Source organism: Ursus maritimus, unplaced genomic scaffold (assembly GCF_017311325.1).
Source record: "Ursus maritimus isolate PB19 unplaced genomic scaffold, ASM1731132v1 scaffold_32, whole genome shotgun sequence".
Classification (NCBI taxonomy): Eukaryota; Metazoa; Chordata; class Mammalia; order Carnivora; family Ursidae; genus Ursus; species Ursus maritimus.
In genome coordinates, this window is record NW_024425786.1 from 26,750,361 (window position 1) to 26,761,892 (window position 11,532).

An 11,532-nucleotide genomic window follows, 5' to 3' on the forward strand; every position below is an offset into this window, starting at 1 on the left:
TTATCTCATATAAGGTAGGGATACATGTGAGTTAGGGAAATCCCACCACCATTTGTTGAAGAGACTGTTTTTTCTCCATTGAATGGTCTTGACATCCTTGTTGAAAATCATTTGACATGTGTTTATTTTGGACTTTCAGTGCTCATACATTTATCTGTGTGGTTATTCATATGGCAGTACACACTATTTTGATTACAGTGTTGCTTAGTACTAAATTTTGAAATACGGAAGTGTGATTCTTCAAGATTCAGTTGGTAATTCAGGGTTCCTTGCAATTCCATATGAATTTGAGGATTGGCTTTTCCCTTTCGGGGAGAAAAAAGAAAGAAAGAAAGCTATTGAAATTTTGATAGGATTGCACTGAATCTCTAGATTCCTTTGGGCAGTATTGCTATTTTAACAGTATTCTCTTCAGATCCATTAATATGAGATGCTTTAGTATTCTTTAATTTCTTAGCATTTATTGATTGATTGATTGTAGTTTTAACTGTATAAGTCATGCACCTCCTTGGTTCAATTTATTCTTAAGTATTCTTTCTGATACAATTGTAAATTGAATTGTTTTCCTAATTTCCTTTTTGGATTGTTCTTTGCAAGTGATTTTTGTGTTGTTTGTATCCTGTAACTTTGCTGAATTCATTTATTAACTCTAATAACAATTTTGTTTGTGTGTGGATTCTTTAGAATTTTCTATGTATAGGCTCATGTCATTTTTAAATGGAGGTAGTTTTACTCCTTAGGACCTTTCCTATTTGAATGCCTTTTATTTGTTTTTCCTGCTTGGTTACTCTGGCTAGGACTTCAAGTACAGTGTTAAATGGAAGTAGCAAGAACAGGCAGTTTTGTCTTGTTCCTGGTCTAAGGGGGAAAGTGATTTCTAAAATATGTATTTTATATGTACTTGAGTAAAGGTATAAAACTCAACTTTGTATTTCTGATGCATAGTGAGTTAGAGTATGTCATTCTTCCACTTTTTTCCATAATGAGGATATAATATTTTTAGGTTGTGAAAATAACTTTATTAAAAGAAGGAAAAGGTGAATACTTTTCAACAGTAAAACTGTAATCTGGCAGTGTCATGAATTGCCTTTGAAGAGGCCTATAAAAATGCATGTTGAAGTGTCATATAACTTTTATTAGCCAGAACAAATGTAACTAGAAATAAAATTTTTCTCCAAGTCACACATTGGATAGAAAAGCAGAAAACCAGAATAGCCGTAGATAAATAAATAAAAATACCAAATCTTAAAAATAGCAAAAGATTTTTGGCATGTAATTATACCTTGTGTTATTCTGTAAATGCTCATTTTATTTCCCTGAGTGATTTCATCTACCTGCCCTGTACCCTCAAGATGTTTTTTAGCAGTACTTTACCCAGGCTGTTTCTTATTTCCCATTCTGTGACACGATTCTTGATGGTTATAATTAGCATAGTTTTACATCCTGTAATTAGACTCGAACTTTTTGAAGGCTGGGTTGTGGGGCAGAGAGTTGAGAGCTATGGCTTAAAACTTGGGTATCCTCAGGTCACCTGACACTAGCTAACTGTATTATTTCAGGAAGTGATCTTGTAACTAGGCAAAAAAACCCAAAACCATCTGAGAGCACATTTGCATTTAGATCCTGTGAATTTGAAAAATTATTTGGAAAATACAAATTAGAACCAATTTTTAGTATATCAGTTTCACGAACTGAGTAAAAGGTACTTATTTATTATAATTATTCTGTATCATCCATGTTTTAAAAAGGAAATAGAAAATTTTCCCTTGTAAGCTCGGTGCTTGAGGTATTGACAGTTCATATGAAAAGGACCTTATAGCTTGAATCCTGATATTTTAAGATGTATCCTTAAAATGAGGGTAAAAATTAAGGGTAAACTTTATTCCTTAAAATAATCTTTAAAAAAATAACTCGTGTTTTCTTTGTATCAACATGTTTCCATTTTTTCTCTTGTAGTACCTGTTTGAAAATGGTAGAATAGATAACATTTTTACTGAGCCCTATTCCAGATTTATGATTGAACTTACCAAACTCTTGAAAATATGGGAACCTACAATACTTCCTAATGGTAGGATGTTTATCATTTATTTTGATTCTTTTCATGATATGCCTTCCTAAATTGCTTAATTTTTATGATTATCTTTTTATAAATTGTTCCTTTATATTTCTATCTTGATTTATAGCATATTTGGGCTTTTGTGGAGAAGATCTTTGGTTTATTATTGATTTTGGTAAAATTATAATTTCCATACAGTACTAATGCTAATGAAACAAAAAACAACTGGAAGTTGTATTTACTTTTTAGAAGCCATTTTTGATCTGGTAGTGTCAGTGAGGTTGCACACTCTGCCAGCAGCTGCCACATGCTTCTAGACTGTACCCATCAGCAGTGGGCCTTCTTCAGTAGTTCTTTATTAGTACCCTGTACTGGTTGTTACAAGACTTAAGTCTTCATCCTTGAATTATCTTTGACTCTAGGTCGATGGACAACTCCCTGATTTACTACTGGTCTTAGGCTCCTTGGCTGTGAACGGAGAGGTTGAATGCAATCTTCAAGAATTTGTGCCCCTTTCTTTTTGGCTCGAGAGCACCTTTTAAACATTCTGAGCAGTGTGGTGGCTTGATGCATTTAGCATCCAAAGAAGAGACAGGGGAGATAGAGTTGGAAGTAATAAATTCATGTTTGTGATTAGTCTCCCAAGAATAGAATGCATAAGCAGCAACAAAGAGAATTGGTGAGAGAACATCAGGAAGGGTTTAAGGGCTGTCATGAGGAGTGTGCTTAAAGGTGTACTCATCTTAATTCTTCTGCAGGACACCTGCTTTTCAAGAAGAATCTCCATATAAGTCATCACAGTAATCACTCTTAATATAAATTTAAAATAAGGGGGGGTGTGAGGGAGGGAAGGAGCTAGCTGCCTTCTAATGATCTGAGCTAAAAGGAAACTGAACCAGTTAACAGTTAGCATAATGATCTCAAATAGGAGTCTGCAAACTGCTTGATCTGGCCTGCTGCCTGTTTCTGTATAGTCCATGAGTTACAAATGGTTGGGAGAAAATCTAAAAAACAGTAATATTTTGTGGCAAATGAAAATGAAAATTATATGAAATTTAAATTTGTGTGTGTAAGTAAACTTTATCGGGACCCAGCCAGACCTGGTTGTTTCTGTATTGTCTGCGGCTCCTTATCTTCAGTAACAACAAAGTTGTTCCGAGCCTCCGTGGCCCACAGTACTTGAAATATTTACCATCTGGCTCTTTACAGAAAAAGTTTGCCAAACCCTGGTCTAAAATAACAATAGATTAAAGCTGTTTCAGGGGATTGCTCACAGTGTCTGCTTCGGTGGAGGCATCTGCTCTTTCTTTGCGGTGCCTTTTCTGGTTTTCCATATAAGGAAGAGGGGGAAAGAGGGGAACAATGGGTCATTTCCTTTATATCTTCTTGTCTGAGAATTTGAGAAATTACTCGGTCCTATTTAGCAGGAGCTTAGTACTGTTACTGCTTTCCCCCTTCTTCGGTGCAGGTTACATGTTCTCTCGCATTGAAGAAGAGCATTTGTGGGAGTGCAAACAGCTGGGCGCTTACTCACCAATCGTCCTCTTGAACACCCTCCTTTTCTTCAATACCAAATACTTTCAACTCAAGAATGTTACTGAGCACTTGAAGCTTTCCTTTGCCCACGTGATGAGACGGACCAGGACTCTGAAGTATAGCACCAAGATGACATATCTGAGGTTCTTCCCACCTTTACAAAAGCAGGAGTCAGAACCAGGTGTGTGGTGGAGTTTGAGAGATTTCTATTCGAAGTCCGGTTAGTATACAAATAGAGACTTACCGCAGCAGGGTAACTGTAAATTCTAGACATGGAAGAGTGTAGCTTTAGTTTACTATGTAGATGCTTTTTTATTGCCAGGGCTGGGTTAAAGTCCGGCCACAAAATGAGAGCAATCACTTGGCTTCACTGTACTTTTATTGGTTTTTAAATTAAAAATTCTGACTTCATTGGTCAGAAGTAGAGCCCAACTCTGCATTGTAAAACTTCCCAGGGAATTTAGGCATACAGCTAAGAATCAGAAGCACTGATTTAGAGGCAGGAGATCAGCCAATTGCTAGTTAAAAGGAAACCTAATTTTTAAATCTACTGTTTCTAAATCCTTTTTTTTTTTTTTTTGACCAGAGCACCTCTTTTTGTTAACATTAACTGTCAATTTCTGAAGAAACTTAAAAGCTGGCGTAGAGTATACAGATGGTGTTTGACTTGATAATTTTTCAACTTTACAGTCGTGAAAACGCGATATGTGCCCATTCAGTAGGAACTGTACTTTCATTGTGGACTTTTGGTATTTTCTGGGGCTAGTGGAATGCAGTATGACCCTGTCTTGTGATGCTGGGCAGCAACAGTCTGCAGCTCCCGGTGAGGCCCGGGGTCACGAGGTAGACACCTATACACTTACAGCCATTCTGTACTGAGTCAGCTTTTCCACTTTCCAGTACAGTATTTAATCAATGACATGAGATAATCAATACTTCATTATAAAATAGGCTTTGTGTTAGAGGATTTTGCCCAACTGTGGGCTATATAAGTGTTCTGAGCATGTTTAAGCTACAATGTTCGTTAGGTTCCATGTATTAAATGCATTTTCGGTTTAAGACGGGTTTATCAGGTTGTAACCCCATCGTATGTCAAGGAAGATCTGTACTGCTTTTGTACACGGTGGAATGACATCAGCAATCACAATTTTCTTAGAAGGTTTATGGTCTTACGTTCCTAAAGTAGCCTATTAAATAATAGTTTGTTTTTAACATTTAAAAAATTAACATATTATGGAACTAGACATTAAACGTATTAATTTGGATCAAAATTATAAGTTTTAAAATTCTCAAAATCAGGTGTTACTTCCTTGGGATAAGAGTGAAATATATATATATTTTTGAATGTGAGAATTTAAAAATTAGTGAAACTAAAGTCTGTAAAGAATAATTGTGATGTTCATGGTTGTGTTAACTTTTCTCTCAGTTGCTCTTTTTCTTTAGAAAATGTAACACCATTGTGCTTTTTTACCCCATGACTATGTCCTGTCTCCTTTATTTTGTTCATATATAGCCCACTTTGTGCTCTGAATTGATATTAATTGGGGGCAGGGAGAGGCAATGTTTTCTGACGAGTTGCTTTACAAGACTGGTAGTAAGTTCAGCTTCTTTTCTGAATGAGCGAGTCTTTATATTTAGGTATCCTGTAAATAGAAAACTGGGGTGAATTTTAAGTAGTAACTAATGCAGGAAGCTGGGGAAAGTTCTTTGCCACCTATTAAGAGCGTCTGTAAGAAAAGAAGAAGAAAACCTTTTTCCTCAGGTTTGCAGCAGATCCACCACCCACTACTATTCTCTTGAATAGTGGAATGGAGAAAGTGGGAAAGAAACAGCCCTACTTTCCATGTCTTCACCCTGGTTTCTTTTTGATAACCCTTGGCCTCTGCAAAATTCTGTTGCTGAAAAAGGGCTTGCCCTTTTCTTATCGAATAGTTAACTTCACTGAGAATTTCTTTTCCCAACAAAGACTCCATTTCTCATAATACTATGACAGATAAAAGAGACTTGACAAACACCCAGTGGACACGGATGCCCCACAATAAAAGCATTTTCAGGTAAAGAGGTGACAGCTTCTCTCTTGAGCTCTTCTGTAGAAGAGCCCTTAGAACCCTTTCTTTTCCTTCTTTATCTTGCTGTGGCTTACGCTATACCTGACGAAATTTCATAACAAAGTCATGTTCAGAATGAGGACCTAACTCTCCAGTACCATGCTCTTTGCCATGCTGCACCCACTTTGGTGAGCAGAGGAACATAAATTTTACAGAACAGGGACTCGGATTTGTTCATTTCTATTAAGCAGTACCTGAAATACTGCCTAGGACCCCCGTAGGTGCTCAGTCAGTGCTTGTGGGATGCGTGAGTGAACGGGAGGGGGAGGGAGTGACAGTTCTGACTGGAAACAAAGCTCAGTGGGTGTCTTGAGACTGGAAGAAAAGATTTTTCTAATCTTTTGATTATTATTTCCCATCTCAAGATAAACTGACTGTTGGCAAAAGGAAACGAAATGAAGATGAAGAGGTTCCGGTGGGTGTGGAGATGGCAGAGAATACTGACAACCCACTACGATGCCCGGTCCGACTTTACGAGTTCTACCTGTCAAAATGGTAAGCGGTCTTCCTCTGCGCTAGATTCAGCACACTTCAAAAAGTAGTTCCCATGTTTTGGATTTCAGATGCTTGCATATCAGAAATACAACTTCAGACAGGATGTACCTTTAATCTCCTTTTGTCCCTATTCTCATATCTGCCTGGATTTTGGACCCAGAAACAAACTGCTTAATCTTGATAATTGTTTTTCTGAAAATCTCTTCACAAGCAAGAATCGCAGCTAGTGTTTGATCTTTACAACTGTTGTTCAACCTTTTATGTGATAACTAAACTGTTGTGATTTTACTATTTATTTAGGAAAAATTTTAGAGGAGAGGTTGTACTGCTAAATGTATAAATGGAAATACAGTTTATTTTTAAGGAATTTGTATTTTTTGAGTGGTCTTTCTCTTACAGAAACTTTAAGACTTAGAGTTATAAGAGCCACACTAAAGCACTTTTTTCTCAAAAAAATATCGTGACTGGGTTTGCCCTGTGGTAATGTGTATTGAGTGCTCTTGGGGATCATTCCAGGATATTGGGTACTGAGGATATGTGGTTCTCAGCCATAGTGTCAAATGTGAGTTGAATTTTTTGTTGCTCCTAATGTTTTAAATACTGAAGTTTGTGAACGACTTATACTTTGTCTTCTAATAACATTATACTCACCTCCGGTGACTGTAGGAGGAAAAAATATGCAGTTAGAGGTTGCACCTGGGGCAGAATGCCTGTAAACTTATTTCTCTCTCTGGGTGCGTTGCTTATCTATGACATTAGTCACAGTAGGGAAACAGGTGAGAGCCACTATATTAAAGAGTAGTTACGTATTTCCTATACTTTCTGATCCCCAATTTCCTTAGTTTCTTTCTTTCTTTCTTTTTTTTCCTATGGATAGTTCTGAAAGTGTGAAGCAGAGGAATGATGTGTTTTACCTGCAACCCGAGCGCTCCTGTGTTCCGAATAGCCCCATGTGGTACTCCACATTCCCGATAGACCCTGGGACCCTGGACACCATGTTAACACGTATTCTCATGGTGAGGGAGGTACACGAAGAACTTGCCAAAGCCAAATCAGAAGACTCTGATGTTGAATTATCAGATTGAAGTGGAAGTGGGGTTCCTATTTTCATACACATGGGTATGCACCAAACTGTGAATGCATCCAGCTCTGGAAAACGATGTACAAGTCCAAGTCCTCTTGACTTGATTATAAGATAACGGAAAGCAGATGACTCGTGAACCACAGTGTGGATGTACAAATGAAAATTGAAGGAAAGAATATGAACTGAGAAATGTTGTTCTTTGGCAGTGATATAGTTCTTAGACATCTTCAGAATGACTAACCAATTTCTCTGAGTGGTGCATAATCTTATTTTGTTTGGGAATAACAAATTGTGGAATATTTTTAAGGAAAACTGTTGTATAAAACTCTACCATAGTAACCTTAGACCTTAGAGAGGTAGCTTTGAAATAAAACCTTGGCTGCAGTAGGCCACTTGGGCAAGCCCTATGTGCACGTCAGGGGAGAAATCAGTGCAGAGCGAAGAGTGACATCAGATGAGGACTGTTGGGACCCAGACTTGAAGACCCAATAAAAATACTCAACTTTTTTCTAAAAGGTAGAGAGTGAAGTGGTCTTGATTTTGATTTTCACTGCCAAGCCAATTCTGTGAAGGATAGAAGCCTCTGGTGCTTTTGCCATGGGTCCCTCACATCAGGGAAAAAAGGCCTTCACTGCTGTTCACACAGTAATGTGTCCCTTTCACTTTCTGGGTCTAGCCTTCTCAGCTATGGGTCTGGATGTGGGTAAATTGAGGTAAAGGGGCTGAAGCTCCACGAACTGATTATGCACACAGAAGATCTGTGGAGCCCGTTAGACCCCAAGTGTCTTGAAATGTTTGTAGAAAACCCACTAAAATGCCCGCTTCTCTGGGTGTCAGCCTTTATTGCTGCTGTCTCATAGCATGAGCTGTGGTACACAGAAATGGGGGTTCTCCTTTTGTTTTCATTTTATCCCCAAATGGCAGCTTTTCTCTCATTGTTTTATCTTCCTGTTTCCCAAATCCTCTTATTTTGTCTTTTGCACCAGTTTCTGGAGGGCCTTGTCGTTTCAAAAATAGTCTCTCTCCTTACTCTGGCAAACCTGTGGGTGATTCCACAAAGACACAGTATTACTTAGCTATCAGAATTATGGTAGAAAAGGTCCTAGTATGTTCCTATAAAGCATTTGGAAGATGATCTTGTTGCCCTAAGAAACTTGAAAATACGCATTCTGGGTTAGGATACAAAGACATTGACTGTCTTGCAGATCCACAGCCGGTCTTAGAGCATTATTCCAAACTCTAGCTGTTTTAGTAGTTCTGTGAGGATCGCAAGTCATAGGTGTGTTTGGCATATCAGTCCATCTCCCTCATCTCCATTCGCAGTTTCTTCCCCCAGAAAATTTTGACTCAAAGCTTTTATGGTGTTGACCAATCACAGAACTTCTTTAGCTGATGTGGATTTGACCCTGTAATAGAAATGAGAGAAGTCCAAAAAGCCTCTTAGAAATTTTAACCTTGAAAGTCTTTTCAATATGTCCCATTTTTTAGATGGGGTGGCAGGTGTTTTGTTTTTTTTTTTAAATAAATGAAAGTCATTTAAATACAATAAAAATTTTAAAGTAGGCCTTTTGACATTGTGTATTTGATGGTTCTGTCCCTCTGCCTGTAACAGATTTCATTTTGGTTACCAGGAAACTTTGTGAAAGAAGTAAATCTGCCCCAATTCTGTATGATTAATTCCATCTGTGTTTGTCATTTCTGACTGGAAAACTTCTTACATCCAGAGCTTGTTTGATACGGAGGAAAAACAACTGGATTGTCTGATAAGTCTGCCAATAAACTATCCAGAAACATCAGTTGTAATAGCCCCCACTATACAGATTTTATGGTTTGTATAAACACTAACAATTCCCCTTCTGTAGTTGTATCAAGAACAAATATTGTTGGCATAGTAGATACATTGTTAGAAAACACCAGAGAGGAAAAAAGAAATCTGTATCTTTTAACTGAGAACAGCTAATACCCAGTTCAATGACTGTATCAGGACTTCAATTGCATGTTAGTCCACAGAGTTGTCCAGAACCTAAATTAATTCGTAAAAGAAAATCTTGATTAATTATTGGTCATTCTTCATAAGCGTAGTTGTTGATATATGTGTCAGACTATTTGCTTTTTAAAATTTTATTAAAATTATGTAAAATTGCATTTTTATTTCCAGGGGAGGGAAAAAAAAACATCAAACAAACAAGCGAAACATCTAAATTATCCTTTCTGTTCTTTTTTGTTTTTTAACCACTTTTGGGTTTTCCCCTTGCAGAAACCACAGAAATATTCCCTTAGAATAAAATAGTATATTTGTATTTGATGGGTGAGTTATTCCTTTTCTTTGACTTGAACAAATTTTAAATATTTTTTTTTTCCTGTTTAACCTTATGGGTATGAGCCAACAGATGGTATATTACAAAGAGAGAGCAGTTTTCAGGAAATAAATTATTTGGTTTTTACTTAGTCCAGTAAACATATTGTCTCATTGCAAAGTTTTTTCACTTGTTTTCTTTTTTCCATCAAAAGACTCATTCCCATTTTTAGTTAATTAACTATATTCAGAGCCCTGAAAGCTAGAAATGCCAGGTATCACATATATGTTTCATTTCAGGCAAACTTTTTTGAGATTTACAAAGCTTGCATCAGTTTACCCTGAATGATTTTGAAATTGTGAGACTGGGATAAAGAATATATATGCATTCTTAAGGATAAATACATACTTAACTTGGAAATGGGAGACTAAATGGCATTTTCCTTCTACTCTGGCTCTACCTTGGTGTTATGCAAACACACTTTTCAATTCCACATGGACTGTTTCTATCTGCTGTCTTTTGGCATTCCTAATTTTGAAAACAGGAGTTTTCCAAGAAGTCTAAAGTAAAATGAACTTCTGTGTATGAATCCCGGTTTTCTATTAAATTCAGAATTTAATTTTCCGTGCATATAAAAAAGTTTCCTATGGTAGTGAGTTGAAATTTGAGGAAAGAATTAAGCACTAATTCCCCCAGTTCCTCTTGTGTCTTAATGATTGTTGAAAGAGTAATCACTGAGAGGCATTGTTAACACAGTAGGAAGACTGAGGCTTTGGAGCCTAGTCTTTCCACTTACTGGTTGTATACCTTTAGGTAAATCACTTAACTTCTGTGTGCCTCAGTTTTCTTATAAAGTGGAAATAAGAATAACTTTAATGAATTTGGCACATGTTAGGCTTTTGGATGTCATGGATTTTTTATTATAACATGCAAATTGCTAGGCATATAGCAAGATTTTAAATAAATGTTAATCCCTTTCCTGCAGCCTAAATTTTCACTAAGTTCGGTGCTTCTGATTCTGCAAAACATAATATCCTGTATGATTTGAATCAAATATTTAGAATAACTACCATATGTAATCATAAGTTCTCCACTCATGTGCTTACGTGCATATGAATAGTAATTGACATCATGAAAATCCCCTGATAACTTACCGCATTGGAAAAAGGAGGAAATACGTGGTATACCTTTTTTGTTTAATTGGGGAAACTCTGAATGAAATTTCATTTACTTGGTAATGGTTATATACCATGACTTGGGAGCAAAAGAACTGTACAACAATATACATCTCCCCACTTCTTCCTTCATTAACAGAATCCCCTGCTCCCCCATGTTTTAGCTAGACGGTAGTTTCTTTGGTAAGCAAGTATGTTTTCCAGGCTACCTTGCAACCAAGTGTGAACTTAGGACTGACTTTTGACCAATGGGGTGGAAACAGTAGTTTGAAACTAGCAGGCCATACCCTTGAAAGGGCTTGCCTTCCTCTTGTAATTTCCCCTTTTCCATGGGCCAGAATGTGCTCATAGCAACCCGGTTTTGTCTGTGTGGGAAAGGGCAGCATATCCAAAGCACGTGAACCTCATAAGGCAGGGCCGCTTCTCTCCCGAACTGCCTGCTAGCTCGGACCTTCACGTAAGAAAGAAACCTTCTGTCTTACTTCAGCCACTGTTATTTGGTCTCTACTAAAGTGGCCTAACCAGTTTCCTAACAGATCAGTACGCCCGTGTCATGCTACTACTTAACATAAAACTAGACATTCTGATCCAGACCATAAGGAAAGAAAAAGAGACTCTCGGTGTCGGAAAGAGAAATAAAACTCATTACTTTTGTTTTATTTATGTATTTATTTATTTAAAGTAATCTCTGCACCCAGTGAGAGGCTCTGGCTCAGGACCCTGAGATCGAGAGTTGGATGCCTCACTAACTGAGCCCGCCATGGTGCCTGTAAAACTCATT

At 37.3% G+C, this 11,532-nt stretch overlaps 1 protein-coding gene across 1 annotated transcript in view; it reads left to right on the forward strand.

The window, feature by feature from the left end:
* ZMYM4 (zinc finger MYM-type containing 4) overlaps window positions 1-9,579 on the forward strand; it is a 136,571-nt gene extending 126,992 nt beyond the window's left edge. The window contains exons 27-30 of the mRNA XM_040619241.1: window positions 1,957-2,068; window positions 3,525-3,773; window positions 6,066-6,195; window positions 7,073-9,579. Of these exons, the coding sequence (XP_040475175.1) occupies window positions 1,957-2,068; window positions 3,525-3,773; window positions 6,066-6,195; window positions 7,073-7,280 (699 nt within the window). The 3' untranslated portion in view covers window positions 7,281-9,579. The remainder of the gene's footprint in view (window positions 1-1,956; window positions 2,069-3,524; window positions 3,774-6,065; window positions 6,196-7,072) is intronic.
* The last annotated feature ends 1,953 nt before the right edge of the window (window positions 9,580-11,532 follow it).